The sequence below is a fragment of the Argiope bruennichi genome, chromosome 6, assembly GCF_947563725.1.
Source record: "Argiope bruennichi chromosome 6, qqArgBrue1.1, whole genome shotgun sequence".
In the NCBI taxonomy this organism is placed as follows: Eukaryota; Metazoa; Arthropoda; class Arachnida; order Araneae; family Araneidae; genus Argiope; species Argiope bruennichi.
This window is the reverse complement of record NC_079156.1, coordinates 82020366-82046706: the sequence shown is the minus strand read 5'-3', so window position 1 is coordinate 82046706 and position 26341 is coordinate 82020366. Positions and strand designations below refer to the sequence as shown.

The 26341-nt window shown below is 28.1% G+C and overlaps 1 protein-coding gene across 1 annotated transcript in view; it reads left to right on the top strand.

Moving 5' to 3' along the window:
* The first annotated feature begins 19682 nt into the window (after nucleotides 1-19682).
* LOC129972146 (protein spaetzle 4-like) overlaps nucleotides 19683-26341 on the top strand; it is a 53094-nt gene continuing 46435 nt past the window's right edge. The window contains exon 1 of the mRNA XM_056086161.1: nucleotides 19683-21139. Coding sequence (XP_055942136.1) covers nucleotides 21080-21139 — 60 coding nt within the window. The 5' untranslated portion in view covers nucleotides 19683-21079. The remainder of the gene's footprint in view (nucleotides 21140-26341) is intronic.

Genomic DNA, 26341 nt, shown 5'->3' with positions numbered 1-26341 from the left:
AAGAAGAAAAATACCAAAAGATACATACAGACGAATAAAAAAAAGAGAGAAAATAATAATAATAATTTTAAAAAGTACGAATTTCTGGTGTTTAAATGCTGCAAATCAAATAACACAATCAACGGTTTTGTTTTGGATTCGAACAATGTGAACGAGTATTTTTGCTTTGAAATGAACAATGTGAACTTTCATGTCTTCTTTGATTTCAACCCGCTAATGGGTTCAAATAATGCGCTGATAGCGTTGTTTTTGTTTTGCATCTACCTTTATTATTAATTTGGTATATAAATGCGTATGAACGCGCATGTATATAAGAAGCATTATTTTATTTAAAGTGCAGATATAAAGGTTTTAACAATATCTTTTATTTCTAAAGGTAATGATAATGGTAAGAGCTCAGATTTTGTACATATACTCCGCCTACGATTATGTGTTCTATACATAAGTAAGAAAAAGCAAAGCAGAAATAATTTTGCATCAAACAATAATTTATACAACCTTAGAAGAAGTTTTTAAGACGTTCAACTGTAATTAGCTAATAATCTAAAAATTTCAGGTCACAAGTAATTTTACTGACGAATCTGTCGCATGTGTGTAAAAACTATTTAGAGCCATTGCAGAAATTTTGAGTTTGTGAGCTCAAATTGATATTTTTAAGAAATTAAATTTTATTTTAAAAGATTAACAGTGATGAAAGAAGGCGATTTGGATTCAGGTAATAGGCTTATATCTAATTAGACCCTTTATAATTAGAACAATAGGACTCTCTCCAAATATTATTCCAATATAAACCTATATAGAATGTTTTCATATAATGCATGAATGGTATTTCCATGTAAAATTTCTTTGCAAGCATGGTTTTTTTTGTGTGTGTGTGTGTGTGTGTCTAATTTCGAAGTGAAGAAGCTGAGGTTGCAAATCCTATAACTCTCCTATCAATGTTTTCAGTGAATATTTCTGCTAATAAAAATAAGAGAATACGTGTAAATGTGTGTGCGTTCCCCAGTGCTGACCGTCAGATTAAGAGCTACAAAATTTGCTACAAATATAATTTGAAAAGAATTAATGTGTACCTAAAAAGGATTTTCTTGAAAATCTGATCTTAATTTTACTTAATTAAAAAATCGAGCGATGATTTGGGAACTTTTTATAATAGCTTTGAAAAAACTATAACACGAAAAGGATTTTTACACAATTTTTATAATTGAAAAAATTATCTTTCCAACATCAATTTAACTGTCCCATAATTTTTTTTCAGAATTTTGAATATGTTTTTGTTAAATTTTCAAGAAGCTTTCTCATTATAGCAATGATATTCAATACGTTTTTATTCTTTCAATAAATATTTTAACTGAACGTTTCATACATTGTTGAAAAGAAAGGAAGTTGTTTGTTACTAAACTATTTCATGAAGAATCGGAAATTGAAATTGTATTACCGTAAACGACAATGATCTGTATAATGTTAGATTACCCGTAATTACATTTTTAAGGCATTATAATACCCTTGGACTTCCCTTCATTAATAAGTAACAGATAGATTCAGATTTCTTATACCCAAACTGGATAGAAAATATGATGGAAAAACCTTAAATTTTGTGTAAAACCCAAATACTAAATTTCATCTAGCTAGCTTCACTTTTGGTTTTTATTATTTACAGAGCCAAACAAGTTTTAAAAATTAATTTTCTGGATTTAAGGAAACCTGAAACGTAATTATCAGCCAAATTAATTTTTTAAAGATTACAATACCTTTTTCTTATGCGAAAAACTAATATATATTTTATAACTTACTAGATACCTAGCGGGCGAACTCTTATATTGTTTTCCAAGTTGTTAAACTATTAATACAGAATACAGAAATATTTCAAATTGCATTTTTTGTTGTTTGATGAAACTGGAAAATATTAATTTCATGAGAAATAAAATCTTTATGGAAATAGATTATTTTTTCTTGTCTTTACTGTCAAAATTAGAAAAAAAAATCGTAATAACCATTGAAGATTAACTCTCCTAATTGTAAGAAAAATTATTTAATTATATTTAAATATTAAATATTTAAAAAAAATAAATATAATAAGTAGTTAAATATTTTTAAAAACTCAAGTTGGCTAATACACCATTATAGACATTTAAAAACAACTGCTAGAATTTTCTAAATAATCACTTTTAAGTAAAAGTTTTTTTTTTCTTAAACTGTCTCGAAGAAAATAAGTCTTAATTATATTAATTGCGAAATTATAAATATCTGTACGAGGAAAAACAGAATAAAAAGTAAATATCTTTAGTGCCGTTATAAAAAGTACGAAATTGTAGCTGGTGCGAGAAAATGTTTTACAATAAAATACAACGCTTATAAATAAAATCTTTAAAGGTTGGAAAATCCTAGAATGAACAAAACCCTCAGCAAAAAATATTCGTAAAATAAATCCTTAATAATAAATTAAAACACAAAACATTATTAAGTGGTCTCATCTGATATTATGAAAATTTTATCTCGGCCAAGTAAATTCGGTGAAATAAATTTTATTTTCATTATAACATTATTGCTGCAATTCATTAAAAATTGTATTTAAAAATTAGTTAAATTTTTTAAAAAATTCATATCACCAATAAAATGATATTATTAAAGAGACAATTTTTTGAATCTCAAAATGTTGTCAACATTATTCTTGAGATATTTATTTCGGAAGACACTGAGGAAAAACAAAAAACGATTAAATATTAATTAGCTAAAACCGTAACCAATTTCTGGTCTTTGAAATGATAACAGAGATCCCTTACTTTTTTTGAAGAGAACGTGCCAAATTTCATTAAGATCGGGTAAAAATGATAGATTTGATGAAGAGAAAATAAACCTTCAACTTTGCATATATTGATTCATTATCTATTATATTAACCCGTTACTACGTTGAAAAGGGTTTACTTCACTCTATTTCAGGGGAACTTCACTAACTAATTATTATGTTTAATATACTGTACATCAGTGAGAGAATGTATTAAACTTGAAGCATGTTCTAGATGCCATTGCAATCGGTTACAGAGTTTCATTTTGAATGAGAAAATTTACATATTGAAGCAATCAAAGGCAACAAGTTGATTACAGTTGATTTAGCAAGAGACATCCCTGTTTAGACAGTCCAGCTGAATCAAAATTGGTTCCCTCTACAAGATAGTATTTAATAAGTTCACTAATTTTAGGTTTAGAATGGAATTCCACAACATCTTCAATATTTAAATAATTGCACTGTCAAATATAAATATATTTTTCATTTTGGAATTATTTTTCTAAAATTTTTTAAAGTTTGAAGTTAAAGGAATCTTTATGGAATATATGGAGTTATTTTTCTTAAAATGAAAAAAAAAAATCATACAATTTTACATATTTTGTTTTTAATGCTCTGCTTTTATCATGCAGGCATATTTTTCTTCATGATAATCATCATTGATTAACCAAAGTAATTTTTTTTAGAAATAAGCAAAAAAAAATATTCTTTCTAAGCAGTTATACTTAAAATATTTTTAAAATTCAACACATAAATGATGATTAAGGATATGATCATAAGAGCTGATAAATCTCAGATTTATTTTCACATCTATTCCGGCTAAAATGCTGTATCGATGAAACTCCTATTATTATTTATATTGTTTCACTAGCTGCCTTTGACGACCAGCTTATTCGTCGGGAATATTGATCGCATTTAGTTACCATTAAATATATTTAACTTGGAGGGAATATCTATATACTTTAGGAAGTTTTTTACTTCTTAAATACATTGCATCTATCAAATAACTTTATTGATAGATTTTAAAACGGCATTATTTTAATAGCCATGCATTGGTTTATTGTATACTTAAACCGCCTAATGGAGTCGAGTACCATGGCATCAGAGTGTCATTATTCGACAATATATTACAAATACATATTGTTTTTTGTGCCAAAATTACATTTTCACTTTCTGATTCATAAAAAGGCTTCGTATGTCATTAACACGATCTTTTTTTTAATCCTTTATCAATGAAAGAAAATCCTGTTATTGAATATTTGATGAAACTATGAAAACTGCTTAAATTACACAGCATAACGAGATACGGTCAGTGAAACATATTTTTGGAAATTATACGTAGAAAATTATTGAAAATATAAAGAAAAAAAACTGAACGACAAAAAAATTGATGTTATAAAAAAGACACTTTTTTTAACTTTTAAAAAAATTGTTAAAACAATTTCTGCTCAATAATGTTGAAAAAATACCTCAAGTTAGTTTAATTTTTAATTAACTGTAATCAAATTGATTTCTTTTTAAAAAAGTCACTTTAATTTGCACATTTTTTCTTTCCAAAATATTTATGTGTCAAATTTAGTAATATGTAGTCATCCCAATATTGTGTAAACCTTTTGGAGAAAACGCATTTTAAAAATTTGAAAACTTATAACTAAACTATAACTGCATTTGTACTAATATCGTAAAGTTAAATATCAGTTTAAAGATAATTTAATGTGATGCATTTAATTATATTCAATTATCATTATTTTTTAAAAAAAAATACATAGCTAAATAACCAGAACAGAGAAGCATACTTTGTTTTCACTAATAAAGCAGGGTCCATACGAGGTCAATTATTGCGCGCAATAGAAGACCAGTTTACGTCAAGATGATCTCATGACCCCAATGGCCCAATGGAAAGTCAGAGGGATAACTATTTGCCACTACTCCGTTGCGTTCACGTGATCTTGAGGTAGGCGTGGCTTTCTATTGCGCCCAATAGTTGGCCTTATGTGAACGCTGCTTAAGATATAGTTTTTCTTTATTTGAATATAGCCAATGAGCACGAGTATTTAGACTGCCAATAAAGAGACATCTTGTTATCAGTAGAATTCGGAAGTTCTCTCCAGGTTTTAGAGCTTATAGAATGACGTTTTCTCATACCTATTGTGATTGCTATCTTGATTACTTATTTTTTAAACTCTTCCATTCCTTGAGTTTCTCAAAACATTAAAAATCAAATAAATGGCACAAAGAGTTGACTGGTGCGCTGAAAAATCTGACTGTTGCATGAACAAAGTGTTTATTATAAGAAATTAAAAAAAAAATGTTAGAAATCTAACTAAGGACGGTATTCTAAATCTGGAGAAGTATAAGGAAACACATATACTAGAAAATCAAATTTGTAGAGTCAGGAAAAGGTGCAAAACAACATGATGATAAAATAAGTATGAGAGTGTGCCCACTTGACAGTAGATCATCATCTGGGAATACAAAGTGAAATGAAAAAATGCAAGCTGAAATTGAATGCGAGGATCATAGGATTAAAATTGAAGAAATTATACCTAAATGTATTAAATTTCACAAAAAAGACCTTTTTAAATCCGAAAAAAAAATGGAAAGATTAAAGTGGATAAAAAACCAGCTTAATATCAGAACACTGAAATAGTGATGAGACCAAAATTTCACTATTTGGTTGTGTTGATATAAAAAATAGAAATATATCAACGCGAACATTCTGTTGTTGTTACTTATGGCATTTTACAAATGCACGCTTGCGAACTATAAGCGTTTTAAGCCTAGTGTGCACTAGTTTCGGAAGGTAAAAGCCCCTGAGAACCCGAGGAAAGAAGTCTGACATCCAGATTCATATAAAGATGACACACACATTCGCTGGCACAACCCTTTTTTACATGAGGAGGGGGGGGAGGAGCTCTTTCACACATCTCACAGACAAAGCACAGGGTAGGGAACAATCGTGCCCGAACCAGGCCTCAAACCCGGGATGCCGAGATCACGGGGAAGACGCGTTACCCCTACGCCAGGTCGCCTTTACGAATGTTTTTCTCTTATAGAAAGAGAAGAATGTATGATGCATCATACTTATTGTTAGACATGTTGCATCATGCTTACTGTTAGATATGTTGCATCATGCTCACTATTAAACACTCAGTCAGTGTTTAATAGTGACTTTAGGAGACTTTATGACAGCAAAGGATGAGAACAGAATTTCTAAATATGATGTCGTGGGAAAATAAATGCAGCAAAACACGTTAATTAAATTCTCGTTTCCAGCTTGCTGTCTTCCGCATTCGATCTTTTCCCAGATAAAAAAAGGATTTATATTTCGGCAGGATTCAGCTCCATATCATGTTGCCACTGCATGTAAAAACTGGTTTCAGACAGTAATCGTATTTCACTACTGGAAAAGCCTGTGAATAGCTTAGACATTAACTTTACGAAAAATCTATAAGGCTAGCCAAAGAAATTTGATAAATAGAAGCCAGCCAGCAATAAAATAATTAAGTAAAGCAGTAATTCAAATAAAGTATCACAATATATCAGCTAAAAGCACTGGTGAACTCCAAATGAACGAAGTTACCAGGTCCTAACTGATGCTAAAGGTTACCCAACTAAATATTATTGACTGTCATATGTGAGAAATTTTAATATATCATTATTCCTATGATTCCTTTTTTAACTTTATATTCGTAATACTATAGAGGAAGTATAGTAATCGTTAAAAAATTCGAATTCGATATTTTAAAGAATCTCCAAGTTTTAGACCTCCTTTAGATCGAAAAACACATTTTTGGAAAATATCCGTCTGTCTCTCTCTGACAAAGATAACTCAAAAACACTTTGAGCTAGACGGTTAAAATTTTGTGTATGATTTTTGTACCAAAGTTGCATATTTTTGTCACATTTTTAGTAAAATCTGTTCAGAGGAAGTCTGTCTGTTCGAATATAATTTAACACTATAACTACAACACAAAAAGAGTTAGTTAGATAGGATTCAGTTCACAAATTAAAAATCTATAATGTTGATATCTGTTAAATTTTGAGCCAAATCCAACAACGGGTTGACTGTCTGTCGGTCTGTACTTTCAGAAACATGTGAATACGATAATTCAAAAAAGCAATGACTTAAATATATCAAATCTGGCATGGGATTTTGTGACTTCAAGTGCAGTTTTGTATCCAAAATTTGTTTCAATCGGTTAAGAAAAACGTATCTAAAGTACAAATACGAATGCCAGGGTTTAATGGGCCGCGGTGACCTGGTGGTAAGGTCTCGGCTTCGGAACCGGAGGGTTTCAGGTTTGTGACCCGATTCCACCGAAGAACCGTCGTGTAAGGGGGTCTGTTGCACGTTAAATCCGTCCTGACCAAGCGTCCTCCCGCTGATGTGGTGCGGTGTGCCAGCTCAGGTGTCGTCCTCGTCATCTGACCGCGGTTCAAAATTACGAGTTCCATCCCAAAATAGCCCTAGTGTTGCTTCAAACGGGACGCTAATATAACTAAACTAAACTAAGCCAGGGTTTAATCGCCAAGGATGACACGATAGATTCAGTAAAAATGATAAATTTACGCCAAAAGTTAATATTTCTTAACGCCAATTTCATGCAAGGCGTTCTCTGGTATGACAAATTTATTACAGAGAATGCAAGAAAGTTCTGGAAAGACCACTCCTGCTGGGTTTTTTTATAACTGTTTCTCCGATACAATTTTCTGTACAAAATTTATTTCCCAATAAAAATTTATTTAATACAAAGTAGTTTTTCCAAAGTTCAAATTGTTAGTAAAACAAATTATTTCATTTTATGTTAATGAATGAAACACGAATAAACTGTAAAAAAATAAGAAAATTAAATATTGAATTCTGTAGAAATATTAAATTCTCATTTCCAAAAGAATCGTGGACTTTATACGAATAAAAGGAAATCAATATTAGCTGTAAGTAATATTTTGAATTTAAAAGAAGCTATTGATCTGGAATTTCTATTTTTACTTTATTGACAGAAAATTGATTAACCAATAAAATAACAGCATTTCTTCAAACAAAAGGAAGCTGTCAAAGATGATAAATTGATTTTGCCATGTTACTTTTGAAAAGGTCAGATTATAAATGCAAATAAAATGGAATGAATAAATCCCAAATAAATAAAAAGCAAGTTCTGAACAAACAGGAACTTGTAATAGGTTTGTTTACAGGATTTAGAGGTCAATAGTTGAAACTCATTATGATCCCGTGAAACAAATGTTTATTACATAAAAATAGGTCTATGTGAACTTCAAAATTAATTTTATTATTTAAAATGTTTTGTTGTTTAAAATGTGATTTCCTAAAATTAAGAAAGAACAACTTTGGAAATATATTTTCAAGTAAAAGAAATTAATTTCAAAATAGAGTTAATCTTATTTGAAAGCATATAATTTGTATTTATTGCAACAATAGCTCTGCAGCACATTGTCAATTAGTAAGGAAATAAAGGCTTCATGGTGGATTTTTCATAATTTAAAAGAATACATAATTGTTTTACACTAAAACACAACATTCATTTCTCGAAACAATTTTTTCTAAGTTATATTCCATCAATAAAGCATGCTTTTGTTGATAAGATATTCAACAGCAAATTTCATCGATACTTCTTTCATTATTTTATATTCAATATTTTTAAATAATAAGGCATTAAAGAAAAATAAACTTTGAATTGGACCTCCACATGCGCATTATAAAATGATTTTAATTCTTCTACTGTCATTTTAAAACAAACAATGTTGCCACATGAAAGAAAATGACAAAAATTTAAACAATCATGTATGTGTATTTTAATAGCTCTTGTGCGACACCACAAAAATAAATTTTTGAATTTTTCTTTTTCTTCTTATTCTTTTGATTATCTATACATAGTATAAAATGAAGTTTCCTGAATGCGTCTGTATGTTTGAAAAAGAAAAACTCGAGAAATACTTAACTGATATTGAAGATATTTGTACCATTTTGTAGGGCATTTATTGGGGAAGATTTTAGTATATTGTAGTCATATCAAAATAGTATCTGTGCGTAGCATTTATCCGCGCGTGTGCGAAACCCTCAAACTGCGCATGCGCAAATAGCAATAGCTGTAGCATATGCGATACATTTCTTTGTTTACGTCTGATTTTAAACAGTGATTCAAAACTCATTTGCCCAAAAACAATTTCTGACTGTGTGCTATAAAAAATAGTTTTGTCGTTATTTTTGATGATTTCTAAATATATTTTTATTTTTGTTTTATTTTGCGCGGCATGATAACGGGTAGAAGCTAGACTTAAGTTTAAAGCTAATTTTTCCACCTTGATGTTATGCCACGAGCAACGCAGTGAAAGAACTGCTAGTAATAATATATAACATTTCCTCCTTTTCTGAATGATTCTTTTATCAATTATTGCTCTCTCATATGCTACTGAACGTACAGAATTGTTTATTGTTTATAACTATATTTGTTTTAAACTTAGAAAATTCTCTCAGATCTTTTTGAGCTTTAATCAAGGCCACCCAGTACAAATGAAAAACCGTGTTTAAAATAAATTTAGAAAGAAAAAAAAATATGGAAGATTGAACAAAGTTCTCGAAATACAGATATAATTTTGAGAGTCCTTGGTTGAGAAATCATTTTTGAATCCGTTAGCTCTTGCTCTAATAGACTTTATTATTATTTATAACCAAAACCGATCCATTAACTCGCTGAGCTCTGAGCGTTTGAGCGGTCGCTTGCTAATTATTGTGTCTCAGTTACTGAATGGTTTATTAGCTACTGTCTAGATCTCATAAATAAGACAGGAATTAATAGTAATTTGTCTTCTGAAATCATAATGGACTATTTATTCAATATTACAGTTTGATTCTTGATATAGCCTTAACTGAATACTCACTTTCCAATAGAGATGGCTTGTCAGCCCTGAAACCAATAATGCTCTAAAAAATATTTCATAAGAGATAGTAAATAAAAACATTGTTTGTTTTTTAAAAATGCCTTTATTAATAAATAAACCAATTTTTTTATTGTAAATATTTCAGTTTAATTTTAGAATTGTGTTTTTAAAAAATATTTTTGCCAATGAGTATTTTCTGACAAAAGAAAAAAAAATATTTATTAAATATAATTAGTTTCCTTCGGAACAATACGAAAACCAGAATAATAGAAAACTAAACTAAATGATAGCAAATCTGTAAAATAATTAAACGATAGCAAATAGGTAAATGCGAAGAAAATTGAAGAAAAGAAGACGAAATAGAAAATAAACTAGCGGGAGAGGTCTCTCCACAACTTTCTCTCATATTCTCTAATAAACTTGTCATGCCACGGAAAGCCTAACTCGGCTATACAATAGTTTCGAAATAATAACACTTGTCGTGAATTCAGCATTTTTGATAAATCTAGTTAGTGTTTGATTCCTGGAATGCGTTAAAAGTGTGTTGAACGCTTATAAGCCAGTTAAGAGCTACACTGCATTTGTATCGTGGTCATGTTACTGGACTGTGAACCACAAGGTCCCAGGTTCTATCCTCACTCATCTCAATCCGCCACAATAGTATTCAAAAATCGAATCGACGCATTTTTCTCAACCAATTGAAGAAAACATTTGCATTTTCGTCACAAAATCCCATGCCAAATTTTATATGTTTAAAGTCTCTGCATTTTTGAATTATCACATTTGCTTCTTTCTGTAAGTACAGACGAACAGACAGTCAATCCGTTATTGTATTTGGCTCAAAATCTGACAGATGACTACACTATGGATATTAAATCAGTGTTCCGAATTTTATCTATCTAGTTCTCTTTGTTTTCGTAATTATAGTGTTAACTTATATTCGAATAGCCGGACAGACGGACTTCCTCTGAACGGAGTTTACTCAAAATTTGACAGAAATCTGCAAATTTGGTGTAAAGACTGCATACCGAATTTCAGCCGTACAGTTCAATGCGTTTTTGAGTTATATTTGTCACAGTCAGATAGATGGACATTTTCCAAAAATGTGTTTTTCGAACTCAAGAAGGTCTAAAACGTGAAGATTGTCAAAATCTCGAACTCGAATTTTTAGACGATTACTATAATTCCTGTATACTGCCTACACGGGAAAGTTTAAAGAAAGAAAGAAAGTAAAACACTGGTACCCTCGAGCCAAACTAGGTTTGAGACCAGAGCAGCCATGCCATCGCCAGACTCAGAGTAAAGAACTTTGGTTTTTATATTCCGCTACAGCGAAATGAATTAATTCAGATATTTTCTGGAACTCTTAACAAACCAGTCCAAACTTGTGTATCTGCTACTTATTAGTTCATTTTCTGTTTTCTTTATTTGTTTTTATTATTTTCCTCATTTTCTTTATTCGTCGAACTCGTAACCAAGAAAAAAATTGAACATGATTAAAGAAAAGAAAAAGATAACTTTTAGGATGATTTCACAAGATGCTGCAATTCTTCAGCCGAAACGGATGAATCATCATTTTCCAAACGAGTTTGATATGTATATGGATAATTATCTTAAAAGTTGAATGCTCGATTATGCTTAAAAGATTTGATTTGTTTTATTTACTTATTTGCATCGCCTGATTAATTGGATTTCTTTTTTGAAGCTAAAATTTAAAAATACTATCAAATATTAATATTATCAAAAATTATTAATATTATCAAAAATTATTAATATTATCAAAAATTATTAATATTATTAAAAATTATTAATATTATAAAAATTGTTAATACTATCAAAAGTTAAATAAACTGATATATACTGAATATTTTTTCTCATTTGTTATGATTTATATCTAACATTTAACTAAAATCTTATAAATGTAAATATTTATTTCTTATTTTTAAATACTATTATTTTTAAGAAAAAAAACTTAGTCCTAAGCAATTTCGTCAAATTCTCGAGATATTCATTGAAACGAACTATCAAGAATCATTTTTCTCTGCTAAATTTAAAAATGCAGAAATTCTAAATTAAAATCATTATTTTTTAAAGGTTATTGAAAACATTTTGCTTACATAAATGCCATATAAATATTTACATTTTCAAAAAATCTTTAATTTGTAGAATTTTTTGATATTTTTATAAATAACACCGTGCGTGACTTTAGTCAAGAATATTATTTGTTACATCTAATTACGAAGTACTTCCTTAACACTAAAAGAAAGATATAATTTTTAAAAAAAACAGAATTTTCTGTCAGGTCAAGCAATTTACATCGTCTGTCCCTTTTTATTATATACATATATACGTCATTTTAAAAAAGAAAAAAATTTTCAGTAAACGTGATTGTCTTGAGAAGCTCAGAAAATAAAACGGCCACATAGGCGAAGAAATAATAGTTTTTTTCCCATTAAAGACAACCAAGAATCAAATTCTAGTTCTTGGTGGTTTCATGCTTATTTAAAAATACACACACACACTCAAATGTAAAGAACTTAAATTACAGTTACAGTTTTCCCACTTTTCTAATATAAGAATTGTTAATTATTACTATATATTAATGTATTATATAATAACAATTAGCAATTAGTTCATTTCTATTATACATGAATATCCGTCATTGTTGACAACAGATTGAAATAGGTATTTTACATGAGATTTGCATTTCAAAATCATCAACACATTTGACTTGAAACACAAAAGAGAAGAGCACAGTTTGTACAACTTCCTATCCTATTCCTCTAAAATATATCGCTGCCAAATTTGGCAGTTCTAGGTCAAATGGTTTATTCTGCATACTGCCAACACAAATACAGATACATACACACACGTCCTCTTCTATTAATAGTGGATATGGAGATCTATTAAAAATAATTTTGGGTAAATTTATCAGTATATGTTTCAGTCAGTTTCATATTCAGATCTATGTGAACTTAAAAGCTAATGAAACATGCAAATAATATTAGAAAGGTAGCCGACTACGTTCGAAGCAATATTTTTGAAAAATTGGATTTTTTAAAAACTATTTATGGTTTTTAGATGTATTGTCAATTATAAACACTATATATACAAAAAAATTATTTAGAAATATAATATATTTTGAGAAATAGGAAAATTTGTAGTAAATTTTAATGAAATTTTACCTAAACGGTTAACACTCCACACAAAATTGTAACGCAGCTATCCTATTTTTCTTTGTACACAATTTATAGAATATAATGATGAATGAAATGAACCAAAATCTAAGAAACATTTTGAGATGCAAAGAAATTATGGGTAAAAATGTACGTATATATACATTTTTTCCATAAATTAACAACTTAATTTTTCTAAAAACACCTATAAATAAAAAAGTATTTCACCAACAATAAAACTTTTGGTTCATTTCATTGCCCACAGTATTTAAAACACACGCTGAAATTTTTATGTAAATACCTCTATTAGTTTTTGAGATATCATGTTAACGGTGGAAAATTTTTATAAAAATTAAAGTTTAAGAAAATTGAAGTTAAAGAAATATTTTAGCTAAAAAATTGTTTAAAATTATCCTGGATGATAGATAAGACCTTCCTTTTCCTAGAAAATACTATTTTGGAAAGAGGAAAGCCTGAACTACAAGAAATAATAATAAAAGAAGAATTCGCCAATGTGGTCGAAAACCAGTGTTTTTAACGTAGTCGGACCCCTTCTGAAGCATATGTCAAAGCTCCATAAGTTTGCTATTGGAAATGACAATCGCTACATTATATAAAAAAAGAATACCTAACGGTGTGGAACAAAACAAAAATCTAAAATTGTGCTTCCACTCTTTATATTGCATAATACTTATAAATATTTAAGATAACAAATATAGTTTTAAAAAATTAATAATGTTTTTTAGTCCCTCACATGTCTTTAAAATTCGAAGTATACAGAAAATCTATTGTTTCTCTTCATTTTTGACAATTTTTAAATTTGCCCATGTGTAATTTCCATCGGTTTTTGGACATTCATAGGATGATTTTTTTTTGTTACCAATCTGTCATTGCCTACCAAAACAGGAACTCTGGGAGTTTTAAAACTGACTGAGAAAGGCGGACCGTAATAGGATTGCGTGGGAGACTATTTTTTCTCGTACGGCATTTTCTCTTAATAAATACCGGTAACACAGCTTGTATCTGTCGGCAGTCAAAAACCTTCCCTTCATTTATTCTGTTTTAATTGCGTCTATGCTATGAAATTTTTATAAATGTTTCATGGCAACACTAAAAAAATCCCAAGAAATAAATGTTTGACTAACACATATTTAGTACTTCTAGAGATTTTGTATTAGATAAATTCCTCGCAAGTGGAAATGTTCTATTTTAGTTGCACCAGCATCTTTTTAGATGCATAAATAATTAATATCCCAGTTGATTGCAGGATTATCCTATACTTTTGCTATTAAGGTACTGACACAAATTGAAAAACATTTATTCGGTTTTTCCCATTTTCCGATATAATCAGAAAGCGATTTGAAGATTAGGTTGTTCACAATTCTAGATTTTCGATACTTTCCAGATGGTTAACAACAAAAAGTATGGCCCAATTGCTTTTAAGCAAAGAAATGGTCCTTATACCAGTTTCATAAAATGATTTCATTTATTGTAAAGTAATGCATGCCATTAATTTTAGTTTAAAAAGTAAAAAACATTTCTGAAATCATCCAAGGACTCATGTTAAAGAAAACTTAATCTATAGCCGGTAACTTACGTATAGTTATTGGCAACAAAAATAATGACTAGTTGTTTTAAGAAAAGAAGTACACCTTATAACAACTTCGAAAAAGGATTTTATTTATTGTAAAGTAATGCATGCCATTATTTTTAAAATTTTTCTAAAATTATCCAAAGCCTAATGCTAAAGGTAATTTAGTCTCTTCCAGGAAACTTATGTAGAGTTGTTGGCATTGTAAAAGGATTCAACATATTTTCGATCTTGAGAGTTGTTTGATGGTTACCATTGCATTAAACGAAATTCTAGTTTTAACGAATTTTTAAACCCAAGAACTATTGAGAGAAAATCTTCCAGAAGCTTATCCCAGTAAAACTCAATTTAGTAGAGACATGAAAAAAATTGTTCAGTTCCAACTTGAAATGTGTCCCTTCAACTCTTGTCGTGAAACATCAGTAATTCCAAAATCCATTTGCAAAGTATTCAGTTTTCCGGAGTTACTTAACTAAAAAGGAAAAAAACATCATCACGTTCCATGCAAGCAGTTGATTTAATTATCTCTCAACGGAAAAATCAGGAAATCCTAGAGGTGCAAATGTAGGAAGAGTTTCATGAAGGGACGTCACTTTCAAAGTCTGTAATGCCTGACTTCATTGATGAATCAACTTCCAAAAATCCTCTCAAGAGCAGAAAGTATAAAACTATTCACTAATAATCCTAAAAGAAAGAAATATTATAATAGCTAAAGAAATATTTTAACGTTTTTTGAACCATTAATGCCATTCAATTTTTCATTTACTAAAAATATACTTGAGAGAATAAACTAATATCATTTTTGTATCCATATTATACTTACACGTAAACATTATTTTACTTATTATTATAATCACATGTATATATTTTTTATATTTACATTAAAAGATAAAATTATGTGAATACAAATGAAAAATGAATGAACAATTGTGATTAATTTATTGATTGATTGATTTTTTCTGGTGCAATGGGCCAATATTGGCCAAGCTATGCCAAAATCGTGTTAACTTAAAATACCAAAAAAAATTACTCATTAAAAACATATGATATCATAAGATAATTTTATTAAAATTATATAAGTCTATGAATGCCTATCAAGCAGGCATGAACTCTGAAGTTCTAAAATTATCTTTAGAAAGGCGGACCATAATAGGACTGAGTGGGAGACTTTCTTCTTTTCTCCCACTGCATTTCTTTTTAATAAATATCACAAACTTCCAGCTGAAGATTAAGTTTCCTTTACCATTAGTCCTTGGATGATTTTAGAAATATTTCTTACTTTTTAAATTGAAAATAATGGCATGCATTACTTCACAATAAATAAAACCATTTTTTTAAATTTGGATAATTACTATTTTTAATTAATTAATCAATTTAAAACTTATTAATTAATTAAAAAATGAAATGAAAATATATATATATATATATATATATATATATATATATATACCAAAGCTCTTTTTTAGCAACTAACAATTTGGACAGGAGAGAGTAAATTGACTATGTATATTTGCTACATACTATACGCTTGGCAAATTTTCAATAAAATAATATTTTAAAATATGAAATTTACTTCTGTAATATTCTGTCAATAAGTAAAAGGAAATGAAATTGATATATATTTTATTTTGGCATTATATTTTATACAATTTTATTACATTTCTTGTAATTTAATTAAGTGTAAAGGCTTTTTGCGATGTATTTACAATGATCTCTTGCCATTCTTTAAAAAGATAATGTGTGAAAATTACGGTGAGTTGAATAATCTAGATCTGAAAATATCTTGGCTTATACGTAATATTAAAATACTCAAAAATTTCACACATTTTTTCAATCACTTTGGAAATTATGCGAAGCAGGAAAATGTTGTTCTGAAAATTTGTATTACTTTTATCAATCTAGAAATTAAATCATAGAAATAGAATGCATAAATAAAGCTAAAATAAAAAAATCGAAAATTGATTAACTTTTTAGGCTTTTAAGCGTCCTAATAACTTCAAAGGATTTGTGTTGTTGCATTTTTTTACCCCTTATCATCTTGTAAATTTGCTATTTCCCTCAGTACTACAACTTCAAAGAGGAAAAGAAAAAATGACCCCTAATAATTCAAACAATATCTGTTCTGAAACAATAACAATATTTTAAACTGCTGTTGAAATATTAAAGAGATTTCTTAAAACAACAATTTAAGAGAGAAATAAAAAAACCTATACAAATCATTAAAATGATTCATAGCTTAAATATTTTCTTAAAAATCTCGTTATTTTTATCTTTTTTCCGATTCCATGAAATTTCGCGATAATTTTATTATGTTTTAAATAAAATATAGTATACCAGCATTCATCAGAAATAGTTAACATTTTTTTTTTATTATGGAACAACCGAACTTTCCTTTTAAAACAAATTTGATGATCTGACAAAAAAATTACAATTTTCACTTATTTGAATTTTAGAAGGAAAGAAAAAAAAAAGGTCACTTTTCTTCAAAATGAATGCCTTTGTTTGACAATGTCATCACAAAACCAATCCATACTAAAAATTAGCTTTCAACGCCATTTATAATTTAACGTCTTTTCTTTTACGTCAAAGTCATGGAATGGAATAGAAGAGTTTCATTATTTATTAATAAATATTTCTCGATTTTTCTCTTTTAATTATTAGGAAAGAATTAATAGACAGGAACACTATTTCATAAAGACAAAAAATTTAATAAAAGGATTTAGTTAAATGGTGTCCATATATTTTTATATTCTGCATAAGATTTGTGTTGTGCTATTTCACTTCATTCTTACGTCAAATTTTTCAGTGTGTTTCAAGTTGCTATTTGGTACTAATAAAATATGACAATCATTTTTCAGCCAGCTTGGGATATTTCGAAACAACTATTATTAACTTTATAATTAAGTACGTTTTATAGTTATTATATTTGTCAACATGCGTGTTGACATTCCATCAAGAAAAATATATAATATTTTTATAATCATAACCATAATAAAAAAAAATTAATTTAAAAGTCAAAGAAGAAAAAATTAATATCAAAACAATAATTTTTTTTTAAATTTTAAACTGCAATAAAAAATATTACTTTTATTTAGACTATTTTCTATAGCTCTTACAGCAAGGCAAGAAAATTACAGATTTTTAAACTATTAGTGTCAAATCATCATGGAAAAGCCAATTTCAGTACCTTAAGATCATTTTTCTTAATGTCGATTGAGGGCATTTGACTGTAAAACATATGAGCACAACATGTTTTTACCATACTGTTTAAGGTACTTTCATACTAGAGAACATACAAAAAAAAATTTCTATTTTTTTTTCGTACAATTAATCTAGAATTTATTTCTGAAAATAGTTTATTGTAGCCGGGTTTTTTTTACAGTATATCTTACATATTTATCATCATAAACAATTGTGCCTTAAAATTTATTCTCTTTTACAATAGCAGATAATTTCTTCAAGTCATAACTATTGCAGCTATCTTTGAATGCACGATTGTAGTGTACAGATCTAGTCATTTAACCCTTTGACTACATATTTATTTGAAACTACTTTTGTATTTGAAGCGCATTTAATTTTTTGACCATGTGAAGGCAGTAGCTTTTACGTATGAATTCATTTATTTCTTATTATTCAGAATATATACTGCTAATTGATATTGAGATAACTTAAGCTAATTAGAATTACAAAAAAAATGGAAACATAAATTCAAACAAATATGGAACGTTCTGATACGTCAAATGTATTCGTTGAGAAGAAATGCTACAACATAATTTTGACTTAGAATACTAGCTTTTATGATAGTTATTGCGATTTTACTGACTAACATCACTTTATGTCCTTAAATAAGTGGAACTAACATTCATCGATAATGTGTAACATTCATCGAGATGTGTAATATTCATTGATAATGCGTAACATTCATTGAGAGGCGTAATATTCATCGAGAGGCGTAACATTCATCGATAATGCGTAATATTCATCGATAATGCGTAACATTCATCGAGAGGCGTAACATTCATCGATAATGCGTAACATTCATCGATAATGCGTAACATTCATCGAGATGCGTAACATTCTTCGATATCGGATTCGCTGCTTAGCATTAAAATATGAACTTGAAATGACAGTCCTAAGAATGCTATATCTTAGTATATTTGGAACGTAAACCGTTCTATTTTTCCTCCTCCCCCAAGAATGGTCGCTCAATAATTTATAACAAATTGTAATAAAGACTTTTTTACATTATTTGGGCAACTACTATATTGATACTTATATTTAATTCTATCATTATCATTATTAATCTTTTTGGTCAATTTAAATATCTAAATTCCTTATTAAAACTTTCGTAAAAATGATCGAGACCACCAACTGCTTATTTTGTTTTTATATTCGTAAAGTTTTCAAATTAATAATTTTTACATCTTAGAGTTCCGAAAATGCTATAAAGTATACACTTAAAAGAGGCTTTTCTCATATTACATGCTGTAACGGTATGACTTAAACGTAATTTGGTTCAATCAAAAAATAACATGGGTAGAATCGAGAACCAAATTCCACGTACCGTTTTAAAAAGAGATTCTAGCAGCAAGAAAACGTGATTTTTGAAGCATTTATATCAGAACAATCAAAGAAAGTTCTCGAAATTTAAATCCCTTTCTCTTTTTCGAAACAAATGAATATTTCTAATATTGTTTTTTTAAGTATGTTATGGATATTCTTCTAACTACAATTTCAAGCATGGATTCACCAACAAACCTAATTATTCATGCGTTTTCTAATTTTACCTCGCCTACGCTATGCACAAAAATGTAACTGTAACCTCACCCGCATTCATCTGCCGACCCAGATTCTTACACATAGAATAATTTGACACACATAAACATGATGACTAATTGCATCAAAAGCAAACAACTCCTGGAACTGCTGTTACCATGAGCTTTTTTTTCTTAATTCTCTCTCCAAGTCAAAGAAACTTCTTGGTACTAAATTCTTATTAATGAGAGAAATTATGGAATCAAGTTGGGAGGGAATGTTGTTTACAATTTCTGTTTATTTAACAGTTTTAATAATTAAATATCTACTTGGCAATCCCTCGGTAAAGGTCATGGAACTCTAAGAGACTTGTTCCAAGATGACGTCACTCCATCTAGGTTCATGTAGGTCACGAAGATGCAGGAAGCGTCAAAGTTGTTCGACCAGGCTATTCTGACGACACGAGACCTTTGAGAAATCCCGTTTCCCGCATATGCTCTTTACTTATTTGGGATTTCTTTTTATTATCATTATTATTTTATAAGAGAGGGAAGGAAGGAACACCTTGCGTTTCATTTTTTTTTCTTTTTCAGTTTCTTTTCTGTCCGTCTTTGACTTCTTAACATTTTATTAAATGGAGTAGTGACTTTGCAGACCTCGAGTTAGGAGTTAACCGAGCGTGTGGCGAAGACCATAATTTTTTTCGCGCCGTTTGAGTTTCTTTTGTTCCCTCCTGTGTGTCCGTCCAGGAGTTCTGAATATGAGATATGTTCTTTTAGAGACTTTAGTTTCGGTTCGTGTTACAGTGAACAGGTGGTGAGCTTGTTCTTGCGGTTGTTCCTGGCAAAGTGAAACAATGGATATTTCTTAATTACTCAGTGTTTGGATATTTTTGATGGAACGCTTTTCGATATTTAATGCCTGGAAATATGTTTTAATATTTTAATATTCCTGATTTATCAAATGTGAAAATTTTTGTGGCCTTCTTCAGCAAGGCAATCAACACAATCTGAAAATTCCTGAAAATAATTCCCACTGGAACTATTTTGGATACTTTTTGTGTGAAGACAATTGTGCTATATTTTAATATTCCTGATTCATCAAGTATAAAAATTTGGTGGACATTTGAAGTAAGATTTCACTAAAATTATAAAACGAATTCTTATACATTCACATTTAAATTGGATATATTTTTATTTAAAAAGTCATCGAATTAGTTCGAATTTTCACTATTTGAAGCACAAAGAGTTTATTTTATACAGAAATAATTTTCCTAAAAATTTTATTTATGAATTTGGATTTATTTGGAATACGGTAAATCAATATTGAAAAAATATAAGCATCATTCCGATAAACATGCTTTCATTTCTTGCAAGTCTTTTTAATACTTTTCATATGAAGTATCCATCATTACTTGAAAAACTTCTATTTGTACTGTTTTTGATCTGAAAATCTCCTGTAGAGACATATACCATACAGATGTTTATATCCTTATAAATAAAGATCGGTCAGATAAATTTATGCAAAAAATAAGCAATACGAATATACAAAGTGGATTTTTGAAGTAACCATCGATTTGAAATGTTAAGAAATTTTCTATTTTGTTGATATTCAAATGGAAAATACTGAGAATATTTAAAATCAGTGCAACAGAAATAAAAAAAATTCCGATTCATCAAGTATCTCTCCTGAAACTTTAATCATCATATCAAAGCTGAAATTAATTGAACAATTTCACTTTGTGGCTTTGTGTAAAACAAAGTTTGCTTTCCAAAACCAAAGTTGCTGACTTTGGATTTCTTGAGAAAATTCATTTATGAATGCCAATGCGCAATTTTGAAATTTTATGAGAAAGTACAACAATTTGTGGTAATGAGTCATACGAAAATGCAGTGGATAACTTTATTATCGGCTGCTGTCATAACATTTCTGGTAAGTCATTTTATTTCTTGTTCGTATGATACTTTATTTACTTTCCCATTGTGATATGATATGCAATAATATCTAAGAATGGATCTATCACCTACGCTACGTTTGTCTTCTCTATTAGATTTCTAAGATATTCGATATGCAATCTTTTCTTGAGATTCTAATCTTATGAAACCTTAGTTTACTGAATTTGTCAATAAATGTTTATGAATCATGACTCGTTTTGAAAATTTTTACACAATAGCTTGAATCAATGTTTTATGAATCATTATTAATTTCAGCATTAGAACTGATCCGTGAAAATTATGTATTGAATAATAGATATAAATATTCTGCTAATGTTGACAATAAGTCGCTTTTTCATGTGCAAAAGTAAGTTATTATTAATAATATATATTTAAATGAATTCATTCTTAGATATATTATTAATAGAATATTATTTGGGTCATTTTTTAATGAAATTTATCAATATAACTTAACAGGTTGATAAGACACATATATTTATTTGAAATATAATTAACTTTAAAAAAAGAAAATATTAATGCAAAATGGAAATGAATTTAGAAATACACACCTTTAGGCATTTACAACAAAATCATAATGTGTTTTAATGAATTATCTCTTATTTTATTGTATTCATCTAAGATTTAAATTTCTATGGCTGATTTTTATCGTAACAAATATTATTAAAAAAGACTATGTTTTCTTTAATTATTATTATTAAAAATTTATATAAATAAATTTAAATAAATATATTCTTATATATATTATTAATGGAACATTAATTGTGTTACGTTTTATGAAATTTATAAATAAAACTTAAAACACCGATGAGTCACAAATATTTATTCAAAATATAGTTAACATGTTAAAAAAATAGGAGTTAATGCAGTATTAATATAGAATGAAAATGAATTGAGGAATACACAAATTTAGACTTAAGGAACTAAAACAGAATATGTTTTAATGAATTATCACTTACCTGATTTATCACTTAAGCAAGCATTTAAAATTCTATAGCTAATTTTTCCATCGTCATATTTACTAAGGAAAAAAAGCCATATTTTCTTCAGTAGTTTAATCTTTTTCATGTTTTTTTTTTCTCTAGTTCTGATTTCTCGCCCACCGAATTCTTAATAGATGGGATTTAAATAAATAGTTCTTCATAACGACTCTGAACCATTTGAGTGCCATGTTCATACGTCACACGTGCTTCAAATTGTTGTATTTTCTTCCTATCTTATGCGATAAAACTCAGTTATTAATAAGCGTTATAATTTATTTCAAAAACTAAGCGAAAAACGCAAACATCTTATGTATTTTGAAACCCTTATTTAAATCAATATGGCAATATATTCCCGAAATAGAAAGTATCGTATTACTAGATTGTAAACAAAATAAAGAAATTAAAGTCTATTAAATCTTTATTAATAAATAATGAATTATAATGAATTATGGTTAGTAAATAAATAATTATAATTAATAAATAATAAACTAAGGTTAGTAAATAATGAATTATGGTTAATAAATAATTTACTATGTTGAGCATCAAACTTTTATTCAAAACATTCTGAATTCCTCAAACAGTATAATATTTTAATCTCTTTCTTATAAAGTAATTTTTTTTTCTCTACAATAGTAAATTAATTAATACATCGAGGGTTGTGCCCTTCTTTGTCTTTATTCCCTTTATATAATTAAATTTAATAATCTAAGCATCTACGTTGAATACTATATTGACAAAATTCTATATTTATCGAACAGCATAAATATTAAATTCTGGAAGGAATTTATTGTTTTGCTGATATGTAGAATATTAAAATGGATACTCTTCTTTTTTCTTCATGTTAGATACATTATGTTGCCGAAGCGTGAACACTGAATATTATTTTGATTGACAACATTCTGAGTAATGTAACATCTGCTTTCAAGACAATGCCCTTCCACCTTATTATTATAACTTTCAGTACCTTCTTTTTCTAAAAATATTCCATCCTCCTATTTCTTCTACCCACACAAGTCTGTTGTTGTCAGATAAAAGACATTCATCCATACCCTCATCTTATATTTAATTTTACACCGCCTGTATAAAAGTGCTGAATAATACATTTAGAAAAATACATTATTTAATCGCATTTCTTCGAAATATTCGTATAGAATATAGTTTTTGATCTTCAATCACATATGTTTAGCAATTAAATAACGTTCTATAAATTTTGCTTATACTTTTTTAATTTTCTCACTGTTGATTTAAATGCTTAAGTTTATATTCAGTAATATTATAGAAATATTTTAAGAGGCAAGTTGTCTCAAAAAAGAGCAAATCTACTCTTTTCTTCAAATATGATTAGCTAGAAAATTGCTTAATATTTTTCATTTATCGTCCAGCTAATTAGGAATAATTGGATAATAAACCATTTTAAAGTTACATAGAGGTTATTTGAGATAATAATTTTGAACTATGGATACCAAATGAATCAGATTTTCGTTTTTCAATTTATTTGTCAAATTCAAAGTTTGCATGGTTCGTTCATTTTCGGTTTCATTCAACAATATTTTCCACAAAAAACGATGAATTATTAGAGAAATAAATCTGTAAACAAAATCTCAAGTAAAATCATCTATTTCAAGTATTTTACCTTTATATCAAAACAAGTAAGGAAATGAATATTTTCTCAATTATAAGTCTATTTACAACTCTAAATATTTTTAATCCTAACAAAGAGGAAATTTGATACTCAAATTAAATTATTTTAAATTCTGAATTATACAGAAAAATTTTTTAAGTGTAAATGAAATTCTAGTTTTGATTCTTCTAATGTAAAAACCTTTCATAGTTTATTATTATAACATTTGATAAAAATCTTGAAAAATAAAAACAAATAGACTTTCAAAATTGAATAGTGAAAAAAATAATTTATGCTTTTGTAGTATCATTTTTTACAAACAAATAAACAATTTTTTTAGATATTTTTTAAATATTAAAAATTTAAATTTTGAAAAAGAAATTTGAAAACTTATTTAACAGTATAAATTTTAATAAAAGAGCATTATTTAAATGTATGCTAACATATAAAGTAATACTAATTATAGACTGCTTTACTAAACAAAAAATTGCTCTCGAGCACTCAAAAAGGATTAAAGGTTTTAAACAGATATTTGAAAAATCAAGTGTTTCGAATACTCGATTCTTTTTTGACATATTTAGGTATGCTGACTATGCCTTGATTTATTGTACTATGGGATATATATTATACAGAATTACTGAAAAAATTTGAAACATCGCGAAAATAATTCCATTGCTTCAAAATTATAAACAATTTGAATCTTCAATTTTACAACTGTATTAACCTTGCCCTGATTTAAAATAATTCAAATATCAAATTCTCTAAATTATTTTTATAATAAGGATTATTGATATATTTTGAGATTTGCTTTGTTTTACTATCAACTTTAAAGTAATGTTATTCTTAGAAAACATCTCCCCTCTAATTTTCATTAAACCTTATAAAAATCCTTAAAATTAGTTTCGATTTGTAAAATCTTTCAGTTTGTTATAATAATAACCGATCAACAGTTGATTGCAATGTATAACTGTTGCACCTTTATTTGTAGAAATTTGAGTTCTAAATAAGAAACTAATTTATCAGTTGTCGTAATTATCGGCCATTTTATTATAGACATATTTCAGAAATTTTATAATATATAATATATAACATTTTATAATATAAAACATATATAACCTTTTTATATTCTCTTGTTTATTCGAAATGGATATTCGATAAAATATTCGTATTCGGTTTTATCTTTTTTTTATCTCCTCCGACAAGATGAGCGTTGCATAATCCTATGGGAAACATCCAAAGTTAAATTAAATTTTGATCTCTTTATGTTATTGTGAAAGACTGAAATAACAGAGTGTCAACATTCTCCGATGAATGTTAACGGTATCGGCCGGTGAATGTCGAATACGTGAATGGTGATATTCATTGAAAAATATCAAAATTTGCCAGATTTCAGGCTGTGATGACAGCATTTATAATATACTTCATACATTTCTTTTTTTCTTTTTGTCATAATTTTTACCATCAATAACTGATTAAGACGTTTTACGGCTATTAGCAATACACATTATAAGGCAACTGTCTCAAAAAAAACAGCCTATTTTGTTTTCATATTTCAATACATTTTAATTTAATCAACAGATTAATGAATTAATATATGCTAATCTTTCATTTTCGTAATTTTGTAAAAATGTATACATTTATTTATTTATTTATTGCTCATGACTCCTGGACATTTAAGTCTGGGCAAAATTATATTTTAGAAAACGTTTAGCATTTATATATCTGTAATAATAAAATGAACATAATGCATCATTTCCAAGACAGGCCTGTTATGCTTTAAAAAGCTTTTTAAATTATTCTATTATTTCATATTTTCTGGATTATATATTTTTCACAAATTTATGTATTTGGCTACAAACTCATAGTGCAACGGTTATATAACTCTACTAAATTCTCTTTTGACACAACAGAGGGCGTTATCTTATTAACATCAAGGTATAATTCCCATGATCTTTCTTGGGGGCCATTATTAGATTGTATTCCAAGTGTGCGTCTTGCATTTTTCGTGTTGCTGTTTGTTTTGTCTTATGAAAAGTGGAATTTATATAATAATTTAAATAACTATTCCTGAAACGCGTCTATTATTTTTTCATCTATCTCATAACGAAGTTATAAAGAATCTCGTTTCTCTACAATAGCCGTTTTTAAGCAATTTTCCTGTAGCTGCTCTTTATACAAGCAATCCTGGGCAGTTGCCTTGTGAGAAATCCGCTTCTGATTACCATTAATTTTATATCAGAAATTTGCTTGGAAATTAACCTTGTTGAAAGTTCCATAAGCATATATCTGTAATCAAGAAATAAAACTTGTGAGAAAAGAACCTTTGCTGTATGTATGTACTTTTGGCATACAAAACTCCCTGGACCATTTAAGTATTCAATAATCTTCATTTTTTAGCGAAATACTGAAGTTCATCGATTCTATTGTGAATTCTTTTATGAATAAGTATTTCTTCTTCAAACAATACAAAATGTGATTATTATTTTTATTAAAAAAAAAAGATGGAACTTTCTTTTTTTAATACTGAAGGTCGCCTATTCCGGTAACTGTACTATTTGCCAGTCAATGAATGAATACT